At 38.1% G+C, this 20,617-nt stretch overlaps 2 protein-coding genes across 5 annotated transcripts in view; one reads left to right on the top strand and one right to left on the bottom strand.

Annotated features, from left to right (window-relative positions):
• The window catches only part of LOC126321655 (lactoylglutathione lyase), a 90,225-nt gene extending 86,782 nt beyond the window's left edge, over nucleotides 1-3,443 (bottom strand). The window contains exon 1 of one of the 2 annotated variants that reach the window (XM_049994204.1): nucleotides 3,353-3,443. Coding sequence is in view for 1 of the 2 variants with exons in the window: in XM_049994203.1 (XP_049850160.1) it covers nucleotides 3,021-3,042 (22 nt within the window). In the remaining variant the exon portion in view is untranslated. Of the gene's footprint in view, nucleotides 1-3,020; nucleotides 3,058-3,352 lie in introns of those variants that run through there. The other variant, XM_049994203.1, reaches the window with a different exon arrangement.
• A 95-nt stretch (nucleotides 3,444-3,538) lies between these two features.
• Nucleotides 3,539-20,617, top strand: part of LOC126321593 (aspartate--tRNA ligase, mitochondrial-like) — a 146,225-nt gene continuing 129,146 nt past the window's right edge. For 2 of the 3 annotated variants that reach the window (XM_049994200.1, XM_049994199.1), the window contains exon 1: nucleotides 3,539-3,626. Coding sequence is in view for 1 of the 3 variants with exons in the window: in XM_049994198.1 (XP_049850155.1) it covers nucleotides 3,792-3,831 (40 nt within the window). In the remaining 2 variants the exon portion in view is untranslated. Of the gene's footprint in view, nucleotides 3,627-3,772; nucleotides 3,832-20,617 lie in introns of those variants that run through there. The other variant, XM_049994198.1, reaches the window with a different exon arrangement.

Here is a 20,617-nt window from a genome sequence, read left to right as displayed (position 1 = left end):
GCTGTAGTTTCCCCTTGCTTTCAGCAGTTCGCAGTACCAGCACAGCCAGGCCGTTTTGGTTAATGTTGCAAGGCCAGATCAGTCAATCATCCAGACTGTTGCCCCTGCAACTACTGAAAAGGCTGCTGCCCCTCTTCAGGAACCACATGTTTGTCTGGCCTCTCAACAGATACCCCTCCGTTGTGGTTGCACCTACGGTATGGCCATCTGTATCGCTGAGGCACGCAAGCCTCCCCACCAACGGCAAGGTCCATGGTTCATGGGGGGAGAATAGCCCTAGTCTCAAATAATGGCTGCATCTAGGAGTAACTTCCCGCAGACCTTATAATGGAAACTTCATACACTTTGTTTGTCAAAAAGAATTTCCACTTCACAATAGTTCAATAATGTCATAATTAATTTTTACCCACTTTGACCTTGGGTAGCACAAAAATGGTAAACGACAAAGCCTTGAAATTTTCACAGTGTGTTGAATACAGAAAGCTTGGTATCTATTCCCGACACATTCCTTAAATTTATCTAGTTTTGATTTTCAGCAGTGTTATACCTGGTCAAGACTATCATAGCGCTTTACATGATATTTTGCAGTTCCTCACACTTCACACCACCTTTCTTTTAAATCTTGACTTCAAAATCTGTACAGCTTATTATCATTACAATGGGACCACCTACGCAAAAATGGCAATTGTTAATAAGGGACCATCGGTCCACTTGACAGAGAACAATCAAGGTCTATAACTTTCTTGCATAACTCAAAGTATTTTAGTAACAAAGTCTGTGATATGTAATGCGAGTTAGTTACTATAAACTCTTACCACTTGTTTCAGAAATTGAGCAACAACAGAAAAAACAATATGACAACAATGTAAATAACGGGTCAAAAGGAATTTTCGATATGAGTCATCGGCCTTGGCCAGTGATGTAATGCTGATGGCTGCTGTGACATCACCTTTTAGTGCATAAATATACACAGTGTTGTTGACAGTTGGGAAAGGCACCATATGTGACACTAAAAAAACACAATTGTAGTGACAGATCGATCTGCAGATTTGCCAAAGGTCTATGTCAGGTTGGAAGGTAACAACTTGGTTGCGAGTTGGCGAGGCCAATGAACATGATCCTGAGAAAACCTGGATGTGGAGGAAGACTGATTTTTAGGTTAGCCCATTTGAAAAAAAAAAAATCACTAAGAACACCACATTATAATCATTACATTGTTTACTATGTTTGTTACAGGTTTCCTGTCTTTTGTCAAAGCCAATGACTTGTATTGAATATTACTCTATATATCCCAAATAAGTCTTAAGTCACCCAGCAGCAATGTATGGATTAACACCACAAAGAAATAGAAAGACTGGCAAGTATTCAAATTCAGGTGCCTGATGATCAGTAAAATCAGAATAAACAAATTAAAATAAACTGAAGCACTCAGATACCAAAGTTAAAATGCAACCATTATGTTTCCCTACTTCAGACACGCGTATTAACTAGGGGCTAGGGGTTTGTCAAGGTGGATGCTGGGTGGAGCTTTCGGGAGGGGGAGTGAGTTCTGTTTATCAGTTGGCTCACTTTGTTTACAAACTGCAACTGAACTGCCTTCCCCCCTCCCGAACCGGTATAAGAAATTTCAAATCATTTCCTCTCACCTCCAACAGTGAGCAAATTTAGCAATGCTAGAATTGTAGGTTTTTTTTTAAGTTCTTGGGGGTTCCCAAACCGAACAGAAGATATGGAGTAGGCTACACACACACACACACACACACACACACACACACACACACACACAGCTGTATGGGTACACTGTCCTGGCTGAGTACTTTGCAGTGAGAAGTTATGTAGGATGGTTTGGGTAAGTGGGATAAAGATGCGGTGAGCTGGTGGAAGGGTTGGGCAAGGGTGGCTCACAGCTTAGACAAGAGGCAGCAGGCCAAAAGGGTAGGAGTGTGGCACTGGTGGCCTTGACCTGGTCAAAGGCAGAGGAGTGTATTGTGAAGTGGAAATAGAATATAGGGAGAGGAGTGCAGGATAAGTGAGTTTACAGTCAAAGAAGTAAGGGTGGAAATGGCTGTGGGGCAGAGGCTTCTTTCCAAGGTCTCCCTCTTCCTCTGTTTAATCTACCACACCTTTCTACACAGTGTGTGTGTGTGTGTGTGTGTGTAAACAGAATTGGCCATTGCCTATTTAAAGGAAACCTCTTGGAATTTGTCTAAAGCAATTTGAATCTGATCCTCTTGAATACATCTACAAAATTTATATTGATATGTCACCTACTTTTCTGTAAGATTTACAAGAGCAGTATGATTCAAACAAAGTATTGATTTTTTTCACATTATATTACCATTCTTTACATTGGTGCAGTAGCCAGGTACTACAGACCACATGTAGTGGCAATGGCAGCAGACGACTCAACAGTCAACATGGGAAAAGTTACATGAATGATTTTTCAAGCTGTATTTTGTAAAATTGACTGTAACATAGTAAGCCTTTCGAGAACAATTAAAAATACTAATTTCTAAAAGCTACGAAATACTTTTAATTCAAATCCAGTGAATATTGTGGCAACAGGCACCATAAAATCTAGTGATTTATAAAACAGATACCAGAACAATTGGTAGGAGGTTTAAATACTTTTAAGATACGGAGTTTTGCAGAAAGTAAACCATAAAATTAAAAAACAAGCAGAAATCTCCACTGGCGGTACAAACACGATTTACCGGCTGTTAAATAAGGGAATTTTGTTTTTTTGTTTGTTCCTGTCACTTTCTCCTATTATTCGATGAACTTTTGCACTCGTCGTGGCCATGTGCTTCCTCAATAGCCTATTTTACCCAATAAACCATTGCAAGTGTACAACTTTTGCTTAACATTGAATTATTTTCTATAACATACGGCTTCTCTGTTGTACGGCAGAGCAATGTTAATAGCGCCGTAATGATCAGCAAAACCTGCGTGATTTTCACAGACCAGCAGCAAAAATTAAACGCTTCAAAAACAGTAGTTTAACACAACAATGATAATACCTTTCTGAAGACAAGAATACATTCATCGTATTGTTTATCTTTAAAGAGATTATAATAGCAGCACTGTATTACTATCAAGCTGGGATATTGAGATGAATGATTAACTAGAAAGAATGAAATGGATTACGTATAAGTAATAACATCCCGAATATTATGGGAGTGAATATCCTATTTTTGTTATAGTGGGTACGTTGTTGATGACTGAAGTCTTACAGTACGCCTTCTAAATGTGATATTAAAAAAAATTAAACATTTCCTGTGACAGCCACTGCGATACAAGAACTAATGCAATTCATTTGAAACCACATAAATCCTAACAACGTACAACATACCCACTCCTGATGTCCCTTAGCGAAACAACTGATCGTAAACTCAACTGCAAGAAATGACCCAACCCAAGGTCTTTGAAGGCATTTCAAAGCGTGAGCGGCATGCACTTGTTCATAGGTTTGACAAGTAGTAGGCACCTGTGTTTGTTATGTGAGGTACGGTTGTAAACAAAACGCCCCTAATCCGTGTGAAATACAAAATCTCGATCAGCAGTAATAGCGTCCGTCCATTTTCTGCCTAAGAGCTGTAATTAGTTTTCAGACTAATCAAGAATAGGTGAGTAATGAATTATACCGCTAGAGAAATACATTTACCAGCGGTAGTTAATATTTTTGAAATGAAATTAACGTTACCCAGATTTCTTTTAGATCACATGATCGATATTTTCGAAAACCGTGCTGGTTGGCATTGAGGAGGTCATTCTGTTTAAGATATCTCGTTATGTTTGAGCTCAGAGTGAAGTTAATCAAAAAGCGCTCATGTGAGTTGACTTCTATCTTAAATTATTTGTGTAATCAATCACTCTCTTACCAGCGGAACATCTCCAGGCTGGCTAAAATATGCTGAAGTTAAGTCTCTTTACAAGAAGGAAGATGAAGAGTTACCGTCAAACTAATTACCACTTTCACTTTTGCTGGCTATTTCAAAGATATTTGAAAATGTTGCGTTCAAGCATCAAACTGCAAAAATATAATGTCTGAGTCATAGTTTGGGTTCCTTAAGGGTTCCGACATAGAGTAAGCTATTTACACGTACACTAAGAATGTAGGGTGAAGTGGGGTAAGTGTAACCACGCTTTATAGTGCCTTAAAGAATCTGTATTTTTACCTCTAACCTATCACACATGTTAATTTACCACTTTCTTTGTTATATTTAACCATAAGTAGTCAAATCTGACATAAATTGGTAATTAATTTTTGGACTTGAATTGACGTCTACATTTTTACTTTGTGAGAGAGTGACATGCTCAGAATTTGGTAGTCTGTCATTTTTGCAGTTTTAAAGATAACTGCACAATTTTTTTTTTACAAACTAACTTTTGCATGATAATTTCAAATATGAGATTCGTTTTACTCTACTGATAAAGCTCTTGACATGCCAGGCATGGTTACACTTACCCCAACTTTTTCCCATGTGGGGCTGCACTTGCCCCAAACAAACTTACCAGGACATATTTATTTATTTAAGCCATAACCCTGTTTTTGCCATCACACTAGATCAACTAAACTGGCCTTCCTGTGTGTGAAATCTACTTGGGACCAAAAGTTAACTCATCACCAGAGACATCATCAAGTGGTAAAAATTAGCAAATGTGGCTTTTCCAATCTCCTCACTGCTATATGGAATGAAACACCACCTGAATTGTTGAAAAGTGGTTTTCAAAAAGCAGGAATATTCCCTTACAGTAGGGAAGTAATTGATAAGACTAAATATGATCCGGAGGTATATAAAAGATATGTAGCTCATACCAAATCTTTGGCAGAAACAAATCCATTGCAGCTCTCGATAATGCAGCCATAGACTGTGTGGAAGCTACGTCTTTAACAGAAAGTACTCAGATTTTGCTGAACAACTCCAGAATTTTATAGGCCTAAATCTACTGAGCCCTGTAGTTCTCCCAGTACCAGAGTTCTTTCTCAACCATTCCCAAGCTAACCAATGTTTCATTATGCTCTGGAACTTCTGATTTGTCATTTGAAAGGTTGTTATTGGAAACAGTCCAACACTGTAGTCCCACAGGTAAAACAAAGAAGTAAAGGAGTGCACCAGGAGCTGAAGTTATCACTTTTCAAGATGCCATCTATAAAGGAAAAGATTTTAAAGGAAACAAGAATAATAAGGAGAAAGCAAAACAAAAAAGCATTATCGGCATAAAAAGGGCTTGATAATGAAAAGTAAATCTTCCAAACAAAGTGCTGTTACTTTATCTGAAATGGCATCTCAGAATATTGTGGGAAAAAAATCCCTGATTGCTCATGTGGGTAACAAGGAAAAAAGACTGGAAGTTCAGTCAACAAGTGAAGAAAGGGCCATTCCATGCCAGGTGGCCTAATATCGAGAAATGTTCCCACATGACCATCATGGATTTTGATGAAATTTTGTGTGAACATTCACATACGTTCTCAATGAACACTGGTAAAGTTTGAGTTTCAGAAATTCAATACTCTCGGAGACAGTCACTTGTTTCAGTCCATAGCACAGCTTTCTATAGTGCATCCTTGAATTTTCAGCAACTTTGAGATGATATATCTCTGTAAGTATGTGCACGAAAGAAACAAAACTTGGCCATCTTATACAACTTTTAGAGCTCTTTAAAGTAAAATATTAAGAAAAGGATTTCTGAACAATTTTCTTATAGATAATTTGAAGCAAAGTTGGGCGAAAAAATAGCTGTTTAAAAAAAAATGCGAACTTTAGTTTTTTATATCTCCAAAAGTAATTGTGGGATGTACATGAAACTTTGCACACCATAACTCACCAACACAAGGTTTAGAATATAAAATTTCATTCTCCTATTGCTTTCCATTATTTCACAAATCTAGGGTGAAGTTGACAATTTTTCAAAAAGTGCTAAAAATGGGTATTTTTAGTCAAATTTTCCAAAAAAATGTTTTCTCCAAACTCTTCTAAACTGTGGTCATTAGAAAGAGCATATTCTAAACTATCTAGAAAAGTGGATTTGGTTTTGCAGTGCAAGCATATAAGGCCCTAAAAAGTAGCATCATCAAAGAGGTGCACTGGAAGTTTGAACACATTTTTCTGGCACTCAAATTATACCTGAAACCTTTTATTATGCCTAATAAATGTTTATTAGTGCCTTGAATAATTGAAATAAAAATACCTGGTAAATAGGCAATGAGACTGTCAGAAAAGCTTGAAAACTACGAGAAGTAGCCCTTCTGCATTTATTGTAAGTGTTCATCTGCATAAAACTCTTCTCATTTGGATATATATTAAAAACAAAGATTCCAAGACTTACGAAGCGGGAAAGCGCCAGTAGATAGGCACAATGAATAAAACACACAAACACACCCACAGAATTTCGAGCTTTCGCAACCGGTGGCTGCTTCGTCAGGAAAGAGGGAATGAAAAGGAAAGATGAAAGGATGTGGGTTTCAAGGGAGTGGGTAAGGAGTCTTTCCAATCCCGGAAGCGGTCCCAGGACTGGAATGACTCCTTACCCTCTCCCTTAAAACCCACATCCTTTCATCTTTCCTTTTCCTTCCCTCTTTCCTGACGAAGCAGCCGCCGGTTGCGAAAGCTCGAAATTCTGTGTGTGTGTTTGTGTGTTTTATTAATTGTGCCTATCTACCGGCGATTTCCGCTTGGTAAGTCTTGGAATCTTTGTTTTAATATATTTTTCCCATGTGGAAGTTTCTTTATATATATATATCAATCAGTATTGCAGAGATTGTAATACCTAGGTGTTGTAACCTGTGAAGTTTTGTCTTAATGTTATTAGGGAAACGTGAAATTGGTTGGTTAAACATCTAAGAGTTTTAATTTTGTATTTAATCTCACTTAAATGTAGCCTACCACCTTAGTAAATACGTAACCACTAGTTTCACAGAGAAAATTCACAAGATTCATATAATGGCAACAATTACTTTAACAATCAGATTGTTTCATTATTATGAGCATTGTTTGAACAATCAGTATTTCAGTGGTGTGTTTGCAGCATAGTGAGTGGTTTCTCTTGACTGAGTGTGGCTTGTTAAGTGATTCGCAAGACCATCAAAGTTTGTAATCTAATTTACAAAAAATTGTTTTGATTGTGTCTTTTATAGCATATATCTCTTATTAGATTCTTTCATTGGTATTATACATTGTGTATGATTTCATTCAGTAGCAATTTGTCTAAAATTTAAGCAGATTATAATTTGCACTTAGAGGCCAAATACATTATTCAGTTGCTGATTAGAGATGGATGCAGAAGTGAACAGCATACCTTCCTGCTCAATTGGGCAGGGAGATAGAGGAACAAAGTGTCATGTCACTTTCTTTGCCAAAAAAGTTGCTTTAAAATGGTTTGCGGATTTTAGTGATGAGGAAAAGAGTTGTTGGTCCGATGTTCGGAAGCAAAGCTGGACAATACCTCTCAAGTTTGCCTACACCGTGACGCCCTGTTATTGACTCAATATGAGAGGTTACAAAAAAAAATTCCTTTAATCCCTTTGGGAAGGTGAATCATAATGTTAAGGCAGGAATTCGCACGCTTGATACTGAAACAGCTAGTAAGGCTTCTGATATGTTGAAGAAGCAGCTTGTTAATAACATAAAGCCAGGTCAGAAAATTTGTCCGGCTTGCAGGACTACCTTAAATAAACACTTGGACGGAGCTTTATCAGCCTCATCATCACATTCTGATGAGGACTTTACACTAAAAGAAGAATTAAATAGTAGCTTATAGTCTATCGGAATTTCACCCCTGAAGAGAACAGTGAGCTACAGAGATAAGCCCCAATATGTAAAGAAGAAAATTCAAAAGGCTCAAAATGTGATTAAAAACAGAATTGTAAATGCAATGGGAGTAAACAGACAAATTGAAGTTGCTAGTGAAATTAAGGAATGTGGAAACTGTGCCGACTATGCACATTTGCTGACTGATCTGAAAGCCAAGATGCAGAATGCAATTCATAAAGAACAGATGCAAATTTTAACCTTGGCACCTGTACGTTGGACAGTCAGACAAACAGCAGCTCAGTTCAGTGTGTCCGAAAGAATGGTGAAGAATGCTCGGAAGCTTAAGGCAGAGAAGGGCATTCTGGCACTTCCTGAAAGCAGGCAAAGCAGGAAATTACCAGCAGAAGTTGCTAGTAGAGTGCGAAATTTTTTTGAAGATGAGTATAGTAGGGTGTGCCCTGGAAAAAAAAAAATAGTATTTCAGTTAGACTTTTAGATAGAAAGACATACATGCAGAAAAGATTGTTACTTTGCAATTTACGGGAAATGTATGTTATCTATAAGAATATAAATGTTCCAGAAATAGGGTTCTCAAAGTTTTGTGAACTTAGACCCAAATGGTGTGTAACAGTAGGATCAGCTGGATGCATGCAGTTTGCTTCTGTGCAATTCACCAAAAAGTTAAGCTTATGCTTAGCGGAGCTGGTATACGTGAAAATTATAAGGAAATTCTCAGCAAGGCTGTTTGCAGTTTGAACTGTCAACAGTGCATGCTACATCGCTGTGAAAGGTGTCCTGGGCCCGAAGCTATAGCATCTGAAATTGCCAGCTATTTCCTAGATCATGAGCCACAGGAAGTTATTGTGTTTAAGCAATGGATACATACCAATCAGGCCACACTGGACACGAAGCAAATGGTAGTGGATGAATTTATTGAAGATGTAAAAACTAAAATATGGAGTCTGTCATGCCATCATTACATTGCCAAGCATCAAAGCTTGCATCTTAAAGGCCTTCAATGTCATCTGAAAGATGAAGAGCTTGTTGTCCTAATGGATTTTGCAGAAAATTATTCTTTTATCATTCAGGATGCTGTACAAGGTTCCCACTGGGACAATAGTCAAGCAACAATTCATTCATTTGTTACCTACTTTTGTCAAAATAAGAAAGTAGAATCTTTAAGTTTTTGCATTATCAGTGATTGTTTGCGGCATGACACTATTACAGTTCACGTTTTTATCAATTAGCTCATCAAATATATAAAAGTACGGTTTGCACAGATATCTCACATTCATTATTTTAGTGATGGATCCAGTGTTCAATATAGAAATATCAAGAATTTCTTAAATTTGTGCTATCATAAGAGTGATTTTGGAATAACAGTCGAACTGAATTTTTTTGCTACTAGTCATGGGAAATCACCTTGTGATGGGATTGGAGGTACAACAAATCAGTTAGCAGCAAGAGCAAGCTTGCAATGGCCACTTAATGGACAAATTCTTATTCCCCCAGATCTGTTTCACTTCTGCTCTGAAAACATTAAATTAAATTTGTTTTCGTCAGTAAAGGTGATATTGATAAAAATATTGTGTCACAAGAAGAGAGGTTTAAAGGCCCAGTTAGTGAAATAGTATACCATCTGCATAAAGTCAGCAGTATCGAAGTCAATCATGTGCACAGAACTCCCATCATACGTAAGGAAATCAAGAATAGCATCAGAGAAGTGAAAATTAAAAAAAAAATTCTTATGGTGTTTCTGCAAGGATACATAGGCACCATCATGGTTATATAAGGGCCATCCTGTGTGTTGTATTTGATAAATCCCTATTGTGATTAAAATACGTCTGCAGAATCTTGTGTGACCTGTCCAAGGCTTTTGAGTGTGTCAATCTAGATTTTATGTATGGCTAGTATCACATCACACAAGAAAAACAGTTTTTCACACACACACACACACACACACACACACACACACACACACACACACACAGAGTTTTAAGACACACATAACTTCGTAATTATAAGTTGATCAATTTTACAATAAGTACAAACCACAGAAGCATACAGACATGTACACAGCAGCTGATTATATTCAGTCTATGTCTGTTGCCATTAGGGACTCCTGTGCATTCCTGAGAACGATTGTTCTGAGCATGCACATATGACATGCTGAACAGTTTGTCACTCTGCACCAGTCTCAGCTCACTGAAGTTGCTAATCCCCACTTGTATGTCTTACACTGTTTGTCCTTATTTGGTTGAGTGCAGACCAACTCTTACCATGCTCTTCAAAATCTGGTGACTGGTCAAGATACAGGGCATCTTAAGTTGTTATGCCATATCCCTGCCCTTTGGTATGTTATAGTTACTCCACTGTCCATAAAAAAAAGGCATCTTGTAGAAGCAGACAATGGGAAAGTCTGTCTTTATTGAATGTAGGAATGTCCTCGGGTACAGGGGAAAAGAGCAGATTCTCACCACTAAATTAGGGGGATGATATGGCTGAGAATAGGTGTTCTGGAAGTTGGAATGTTTCTGAATGATCTGCATAGTCTGGTTGAACTGTATGTTGATGAATCTGGTGTATGGGCGGTTGATCCAGAATGCAGCACAATATTCTGCCAAGGGCTACACCAGTTCACAGTTAGAAATTCTTAGTGTTGGAGCAGATGAACCCCATATTGTACCACCAAGTTTCCGCAAGATGTTATTCCCTCTCTTCGTCTTAGTGGCACTTTTCTACTAGTGCACTTTAAAGCTGAGCATCCTGTCTAGAATGCTCCTTGGAATATGTGGGCTTCTGTTATGCCTCAGACAAGTTCACACACTTTTCAGATAATACACCTCTACCAGTGGATAAAATAGCAAGGACAAATCGGGCAACCGGTACTAACAGTGTATTTGCTGATATTTCCAACTGGTTTAGCTCTGAGAACCCTTTAAATGTCAGAAACCTCTTTGTTACAGTCGGCAGATTTAGCAAGTAAACTCTACAAAGCTCTAGGGCGTGTACACTGATAGCAAATTTAATTGGTCCTTCCTTAACATAGATCTGCCAAACTTTTGCCATATGTATTATTGCATCGTCTACTCCTAAGGATACCATTAGAACTGCTTGATTCTTCCATGCATTGTGTTGTCTCACATGAGTGGTCTTCCTCCAAAGCACTCCTGCAGGAGTTTGTTCCAGAAACTACAGGTGTTTGCAAAGACGTCAATATACCCTGTCTCTTGTATGTTATATCAATAAAAAGCCACTCTCTTTTAAAAACTGATAATACATATTGTGGACACACTACGAGTTCAAAGCAGGACTTAGGTAGTGACCAGATAAACTTCAGATGTGTGCAGAAAGGAGTAAATTTCTCAAGTATGAAAGTTATCAATGCACACCCAGATAAACTTCACATATGTGCTGAAAGGAGTATATTACCCAGTCATAAAAGTTTTCAATGCCCTACTTGCAGACATAAAGACACTTGCTCTTGGAACACCTAAAAAAGAATACCTGATCCAAAATAAAAAAGAATACCTGTTCCAAAATTCATTCTACTTAATTCATTAAGTTTTTAGTATAAATGGACGTGCACATGTGTGGTTTAATTGCAGAATTCTGATATCTGATTATTGCAAGCCTACATATAAATTATTTTTGATGTAAAATATGTATTGAGTCTCAAGTACAGCACTAATGTGAATGTCTTGTATAGTATTCATAAATATTAATTTTGATGTCATGTTTTATTGTGTACCTTATTTATTTTCACATATTAGTTGACTTGAGTCCAATCCTGAATCTACTATATTGTGCCTTACTGAATCCTTTATTGTAAATTTTATAAATTCATAATTGTAGATATTGTAAAAACACTGACTTAGTCCAAAACCTAGAAATTTAAATGCTGTTAAAGTCAAAGGAACTTCCAATAAAATAAATAAATAACTGAATTACTTAGACTGGATATCAAGCTCAAAAATGACCCTCAGTTGCTTCCACTGTGTGATAAGGAAGTACCACTCTGCACTAGGTAACCTTGCAGTACAAGAACCATCTTTACAACAAATATCACAGGTACAACAGATATCACCCTATCAGTGTCGCCTTCGGTCTTTAGAGGGGCCAAGCCACTCCTTTTTGGCATAATGCCTGTGGACAGTTCCACAAATTAAGTTTTCATGAACACTTTGTGGTTCTCTTATGGTGCTTTTTTTTCATTTGTTTTTCATTTTTGTATAGAATTGAGAATGATGTGCCTGACCTGATCAGATGAACTGGAGAATGATGATCATTTGGTTCTGCAATAAGTTTTAACATTATTTGTTGCATCATCAGTGATTTAATGTCCAACTCAAGGAGTGCTGTGCAGTGTTCTTTATTTGTAGATGTTTTGGTTAAAGAACACTGCTTCAACACAAGATTTTTATTATAATTAAGCACCATTATTCAACATTAATGTACACTGATGGGTCAAAAAGAGGGGCGTCTGTCACTTGCTCGAATAAACGGTAGCGCATTGTGAAGTCTCCTTGTTTTCTCTTTCTACACTGCACTGAAGTTGTGCACAAGTGGAGAGATGTTAGTCAGAAAGTGGTGAAAACCAACTCATGATACCATCCCTTTCTTCTGAATGCTTCGTTTCCTTCTGATACCTTTCCACACGTGATTAGCTTCTTTCTTATTTGACTCCTTAGCCATTGTTTTCTAAGTTGTTGTTTATTCACTTGTCCTTCACTGTATGATGCACCAGTAAAATGCTGAGTAATTTACTGATGGACACAAAACGAACTTCAGATATGTCGCTGAGAAGTGCATTGGGACCCTTGCTGTTCATGTCATATATTTGTGACTTGGCTTACATTATCAGAAATAACCACAGACTTTTTGCGAATGCTGCTGTTGCCTTTAATGAAGTACTATCTGAAAAAAAGCTGTACAAATATTCAGTCAGGTCTCGATACAATTACCAAGAGGTGGATAAATAGGCAACATGCTTTAAGTGTTCAAAAATGTAAAATTTCACACTACACAAAACACAGTGTGCTGTGAGTAAAGAGTCAGTGAGATAATGTTGAAATAATTAAGTTCATACGGATACCAGGGTGTAACAGTGCGTGGGGATATGAAATGTGCAAGCTCAGTTGTAGGTAAAGTAGGTGGCAGACCTTGGTTCATTAGTTCATCAGTAGAATACTGGCAAAATGCAATTGATTTACAAGGACACTGTTTACAAAACATATGTGCATCTCATCTTAGAATACTGCTCTCAAGTGTGTGAGACTGATACCAAACTGGAGTAATAGTGGAAACCAGACTACGAGCAACAGTAGCATGGCTTGATGGGAGAGGCAACTGGTTGGGTGTGAGGAGGAGGCTGGGGTGGAATGGGGGAGGAATAGCAGGTTAGAGGTGGGGGACAGTGAAGGGCTACTGGGGGGCATGCAGGGATGACGTGGAGAGAGGATAGGGCAGCTAGGTGCAGTTGGGTGGTTAGACAGAGAAGGGGGGGGGGGGGGGGGGGGTTAGCCCGAATGGAGGGGAGTAAAAAGAAAAGACTGGGTGCGTTGATGGAATAGAGGGCTGTGTCGTGCTGGAATGCGATCAAGGAAGGGGTTAGATGGTTAAGGACAATGATTAACGAAGGTTGATGCCAAGAGGGTCACGGGAACATAAGGTATGTTGCAGAAGTTCCCATCTGTGCAATTCAGGAAAGCTGGTCTTGGTGGGAAGGATCCAGATAGCCCAGGCTGTGGAGCAGTCATTGAAATGAAGAATGTGGTGTTGGGCAGCATGCTCAAGAACAAGGTCATCTAGTTGTTTCCTGGTCATGGTTTCAGTGGCCATTCATGCAGAAAAAAACAGCTTATTAGCTGTCATGCCCACATAGAATGCAGCACAGTGCTTGTAGCTTAGCTTGTAGATCACATGACGGTTCACAGGTAGCCCTGCCATTGATGGGATAGGTGATGTTTATGACTGGATTGGGGTAGGTGGTGGTGGGAGGATCTATTTGACAGGTCTTGCCATCAGTGTGGTCAAGAAGGGAAAGTTCTGGATATCTTAATGGTGCACACTGTAGCATTCAGGTCTGTCTGAAGAGATTGCTGGAGCCTCATGGCCACTGGCTCTCAGCTGACATACATCTACAGAGGGACAAGTTCAGGCCTTATCTTTTTCTGTGTTTTCCCAATAACATATTTATTAAATTTTGTGGTTTTTTCTGTTTAAGAGGTTCAATATCATGTTTTTGTAAGGACGCTGATGGCAGGACGGCAAAATCAGGAGACCTGGAGCCTGACTTGACTGGCTTACTAATCGAATGGACAGTATCCTAATGGATACGTTCATCATATGTCACACATTGATTTCTACAGTTATTTCATGCAGTGTTGGTTCTCTGTCAGCACTGACAGCTCTACGCAAACACCATTGCTCTTAGTAAATGAATGCTGTTGGCCACTGTATTGTCTGTAGTGAGAGGTAATGCCTGAAACTTGGTATTCTCGGCACATCCTTGATACTGTGGATCTCGGAATAATGAATTCACCAATGATTTCCAAAATGGATTGTCCCATGCTTCTAGCTTTACCTCTCTGTGCACACAGAGGAGTTGGCCTGTCTCTCTAGTAACACTGTGTGTCTGGGTAACGACCATGAAGCCACTTCTCTGAGTGGTGTCCATGTGGAGAGCCTTCGTTCAGAGTAGGCTGCATGGTGGTGGATTTCTTGAATAGTGAAAAGAAATTATCAGTCAGTGGCCATGAGGCTATCTAGAAAGTGTAGAACATTTATAAAATAATTATTTGTCATTTGGCAGGCCTGTTTTCCACAGTGTTAATGTTTTGTAGAATTATTTCCTGATCTTCACATTTCTTCACTTTTTCACCTTCTACAGGTTCCTGTGCACCCCAGGGGCTCGCCACTCTTTGATGGATTCATGCTTGGCTACCATAGGGCCCCAGCCTCTGCAGCATCTTTTCCCTTCTGTACTGCCTGTCTATCCTCTTGCTATTCTTTTTCCCTGCCTTCGGAACATGTCTGGGATGTATCTGAAAATGTTTTCTGCATATTCAGTAGCCAATATCATAACAGTTGCTCCACTGTTTTTTGTTCCATTTTCTCTTTCTTTATTCCCCTTCTCCTACCCTTCCTCTTCTTAGGCATTTGAGGTTCCCCTTTTTCTTCTTCCTCCCTGTGTGCTCGTGAAGGCCAGTTGACATATAACAGGTGACTGGGTGATGCGTAATTTTCAGCCCCGGGTTAACAGGTAGGGCTCACATGTACCCCCTGGTACAAGCCAGGTCCAGGGAGGGGTGATTGCCTGAGCTGCTACCTTCCCAAAGTACCAGTTGGTCCCCCAGTGAGGTGTTCAGGAGGTGTGACCTGAGGTGCAAACAATCACCTAAGGCAAGTGTGCCCTCTTCTGATTGGCAGGGGGTGGCACCGGTTAGAAGGAACATGTCATCAAAGACATTGGAAAAAATGCAGGATTTTCTCTCAATGAAGCAGTCATCATCTACATAGTCAATGTCTACCAAACATAAATAGAATGCGGTAAACAATTCATAGTTCCTCATGGTTTCACGTACTGAAGACTCTCAGTCCTTTGCTGTGGTAATTCTGTTTATTATTCAGAAAGTTATTGTTGCAATTGCTGGCCCTGTGAAATCCTGCTCATGTTTACAAAATGGCACTTTGCATTTGGAGACCACTTCTGATTCTCAAGTACACCTGCTTGCCACTTCACTCCTCCATTGTTATCCTGTTCTTGTGGAAGCTCATTGAATGCTGATTTCTTCCCTCGGTGTTGTTTACAGTAGGCTGTTCAATGGTCTGTTTGAAACAGAAATCCAAATGTACCTCTCTGATAAGAGTGTCATTGCTGTCCATTGGGTGATGTAAAAGGTAGATCCATCCTCACACGTTGCAATTTAAAAAAGAATAAATAAATTAATAAATATTGCTTAATATTATTGACTGTGCATATGAAGACAAATTTTTGAAGGATATAATACAATTGCCTTATTGAAATGTTCTGTGCTTATTTGTATCTTTTGACCATTGGACGTCGCTTACATTTTAATTGTGGCTGCAGGCGGCGGACTCTGAGAACACCGGCCCTTGTCATAATCAAGAAAATCCTCCTCATATATTCTTCTCTTCACTTCAGTAAATAAAAAAAAATACTTGATACTGTTGTTCAATATAATATTATTCACACACACATGATACAAAGAGCTCGAAATACTTCATATCTAAAGTTGCTCATCTTCATCGTTCTTCTACATACGAGAGAGAGTAAACACAAAAAAAACTACAAAAACTGAATGATTTTTCTTTTATATGTCTGCGCCTTACCACACATTCATAATTAACGTCTTCGCCAACTCTCTGGTTGCTCGGTGTTTCATTTTTTGTTTTTTAATAAATCTTATTTTTACAGCATCCTGGGAGCCTTTCATCATGTACCTACACAATTGCCCCACCCTGTACATTGACATGGTATAGAGACATACAGTGTTTTTTATATATTTACATTTCGTGATAGGGGTTGATGCCCTTTATTGTTGGCTTGCTTTTTTTATTTACTGGAATGGATATATCAGCTTTCGTATTTATGTTAGAATTCTACAAGAAATTAAAATATTATGTACGTAATATGATAGTCTGTGTATGTGCGGGTGGATATGTGTGTGTGTGTGTGTGTGTGTGTGTGTGTGTGCGAGTGTACACCTATCCCTTTTTCCCCCTAAGGTAAGTCTTTCCGCTCCCGGGATTGGAATAACTCCTTCCCCTCTCCCTTAAAAACCCACATCCTTTCATCTTTCCTTTTCCTTTCCTTTCTTTCCTGACGAAGCAGCCACCGGTTGCGAAAGCTCGTAATTCTGTGTGTGTGTTTGTGTGTTTTGTTCATTGTGCCTGTCTGCCGGCTCTTTCCCGCTTGGTAAGTCTTGGAATCTTTGTTTTTAATATAATATGATAGTCCATTATATATATGAATTTAGCACTCTAACAGTAATGTTCCAGTTTGCATCATTCTCATTGCTGGCTTTGACACTGGCGCACTGGCTGATTTGGCAGCTAAGAGCTAGACGGTAATGGTCAACATGCTAGAAGCTACCATTGCACATTTGTGCACTCGCTTTCTTAGTGTTGATTTTACATTGAGTATCACACTTTAACCTGAGTGTCACATATCGAAGAATTGCTGTGGCGTTTGTCTTCATTCTGTGTGGAGTGGGTGTGTGCTTATTGTTCAAAATCTGACACTGTGGCAGAAGAGTGCCATTTTTAAGGCCCACACATCATTATTACCCATCGTACTTACATTTTCAGCAGAGGGAACCCTGACCAAAAGCATCTGCCATTGAGGTAAGTACCGGCTCGAACAACTATAGTTCACGTGTCAATGTGTCAAGCGTTGTGAGCCACGATACTCAGAAGTTATTTCATTGCACACACATGTTCATGTCACCACACTTGACTGTCCACTTGTTGAAAGACACAAATAGCCATCCAAAACATTTTATAAATTGCTTATCTTTAAAGTTCATTTCTTCATATAGAGTTTGGTTTCCAATGAAAATTCATACAAGTATTGAGTTACAACAAGATACATAACATGGTAACTTATACCTATGGTTGACATTCCGTACATCGCTTATATTATGAATATAAATTTCTTAAGTTTTAAAACATCATAAAATTTTCATTAATTTGGTTCTGTTCCTACCGTTTGTTTGTTAGTTTGAATGTGTCTTCATTCACATCACATGTACAAATTAATTACTTATTACATTATTATGACACAATACAAGCACATGATACATTTATACTTCATTTTATAGATAGACTTTTATCACTTATGGGAGTTCATTTCTTACATAGGTATGGGTGGGGGGGGGGGGGGGGTAGGAAAAAAAATTGGAAATTAGGACTAAAACTCCATGTTTGGGAGGGAAGAAAGGAAATATTCATCTAAGGGTTCAAGGATTTATAAGCAATCATGGACTAGTTGCCAAGGAACCTTCACTTCATTGAAATAAAGTGTACCAATAATCATCCATGTAGTATCATATTGTTTCTTCATGTGTTATTGCTGTTTACTTCAATTCTCATGTAGTTTAGTGTGAAACATAGTGTTTTAACCATTGTAGACTTATCTTTCTCAAATACCTGCAAATGTCATTATTCAAGCTTTCATGTGACATGATAAAAATTAATTCATTTTTGTAAAATCTCATTCTTAAATGTTTGTGTACTCTGCAGCGAGTAGGTACCAATATTGTCACAGACACACACTGTGGTGATGCATATTTCAGTTTTGATTTGCCTTATGACCTTTGTATACATATCATTATAACTAAATTGTTTACTTGACACTTAGTATCTGCTGCTCTCACCATAAGTCTCTTCTTCTGCGATCTGACATTGCACTGGTCACTGAAAGCAAAAGTTTACAACTAACTTAAAACTAATTGCATTATGTAGCTTGGTGGCCACTGATACATTTGGTCATTGCATATGTCCACAGATATTTCCATTCTTTGTTTAAGTTCATAGACATTCATTTATTGTATTACGCTTTATAATTATTTACTCTGCAAAGAAAATTATTTGACATCTCTCACAATATTTTGTTGTTAGTCCTTAGTTTTCATGTCTTGTATAGTTTTTCATAATGCTTCCTTTTTGTTGTAAATATGTTTTATACAGCTTAGTATTTAATTAAATCTCTGTGTACATATATCAATAAGTTCCTTAGTTCTTTGACAGATGTATTTGCGTATATTTCCATTTCCTTTGTACTTAGGTTGGGTACATATTGCATTCCTATTTTGGTTGCGCCTTCTGCCAGTCTGTCGTGCACACACTCTCCTGCTACTGACATCAGCGCGTATGGTTGAGTGCACGACAGCTGAGCCTTAAGCTAATTTCATTTATACTTTTGCTTCTCAAGAAACAGTGCATTACTTCTCATTGCTGTTAATTTTATGGCTACATATACAAATCAAAAGAATTACTTATGCCTATAGACATTACACTTAGAATTATGTACACTATGTACAATTACCTTGCGATAAAAAAAAAAAAAAAAAAAGTTACCACGCTTCTTCATTCTATAAAGGCTTTAATATCTTTGAGAGGTTGGAGATCCTTGTCTCTTCCTGTTTTCTCATAGGCTAATCTGTATGTCACAGGATATGGTATATTGGAAATTACATATGGTCCCGAATAGAATAAGTGCTACTTCTTATTCAGTTTGCCAAATTTTGTTGATTTATGGTGCGTCTATAAGAGGACTTGTTGCCCTTCAAAAAATTGTGTAACATGTTTCAGTTTCTTGTTATAAAGTTTCCTTCTATAATCGTCCCTGTTTTCTAGTGTAGCTGTGGCTTGTTTGATTTTGTCTTGTAGTGTCATTTCTGTAGTGGGTACTTTTGGTATAGGTGACTCCCTCTCATTTGTTTGTTTTGTCTAGAACATCATTTCATTAGGTGTGAAACCTGTTGAAGAATGTGGAAGGTTATTGACCACTTGCATGAAAGGAGTTTCGTACTCTACCCATCAGGTGTATTTGTGAGACGTGTATGTCCTAATAAACCGGTTTAATTCTACTGAACTTGCTTCTGGGTGAAAAAGGCTTACTAATATGTGCTTTATGCCCTGTGAGGGCATAAATTGTTTCCATTTTTGCCCAACAAAATATGAAGCATTGTCAGTAGTAAAGCTATGGTTTACCTACTCTTCTCAAATAGTCTCCCTCAATTCTTTTTCTGACATTTGTGGCTGTTGCATTTTTAATGACATACATTTTGAGATATTTCGAGAAAATATTGTATAGTGCTACTACGTATCATACTACTCCTTTACTTCTTGGATATGAACCAGCTATGTCCACTGATACTATATCTAGGTTTCTTTTTTGATGAGTATTGGGTGTAGCTCAGTATATTTTGACACATTGCACTGTTTTGATTTTTGACATATTGCACACTTTCTTAATACCTACATGGCTCGCCTTCTCAAATAAAAAAAAAAAAAAACCAAAGTGTTGCAATTTTTTCTGTGCATTTGCCTTCTCCACAATGTCCCCATACTTCATGTGTGTGTCTTATTTGTCAGTATAATCTTCAGGAAGACACACACACACACACACACACACACACACACACACACACCATTGATCAGATTTTTCGTGTTTCCTATGAAACAAAATGCCCTTGTACTCGTGATACCATTTACTTACCTTTTCACCTTCATCTCACAGGTTTTGCCTGACTTTACTCCATCTGCCATCTTGCTGTGGTATAATTTTCATTTGCTTACAAAACTTATGGTAATCAGACTGTTGTACTTTATCATGCATTAATAATGTTCTGATTTCTGCATCCTGCTCTGTTAGTTCACCAAATACCCTAATCCTTATGGTAACCTGGCCAAGGCATTTGCAATAACATTCTGACTTCCTTTGATATAAATGATCTCAAAATTGAATTCTTTTAGATGTAGATACCACTTAGCTAATCGACGGTGTAATAGTTTACATGTTAAAAGAAATGACAGTGACTGATGGTCACAATAAAGTTTGGTATTTTTACCCCCACAAAAAATATTCAAACTTTTTAAATGCCCATATTACAGCTAAACTTTCCAATTCAATAACTTTCTGTTTCTAATTACGTGCAACTAGCAAAACTGATGCCTTTGGGTACTTCTTTCTTGCATCTGGATCCAGCCCTTGAGATGAGGCATCTGTACGTAGAAAAAAATCCTTGGACATGTCAGGGTGGCTAAGAATGTTTGCATTGACTTACAGCTGCTTAATGTTATTAAAGTCGTCTTGACACTTATCAACCCATATC

This window comes from Schistocerca gregaria, chromosome 2, assembly GCF_023897955.1.
Source record: "Schistocerca gregaria isolate iqSchGreg1 chromosome 2, iqSchGreg1.2, whole genome shotgun sequence".
Classification (NCBI taxonomy): domain Eukaryota; kingdom Metazoa; phylum Arthropoda; class Insecta; order Orthoptera; family Acrididae; genus Schistocerca; species Schistocerca gregaria.
The sequence above is the reverse complement of the archived record's forward strand: the minus strand, read 5'-3'. Positions and strand labels throughout refer to the sequence as shown.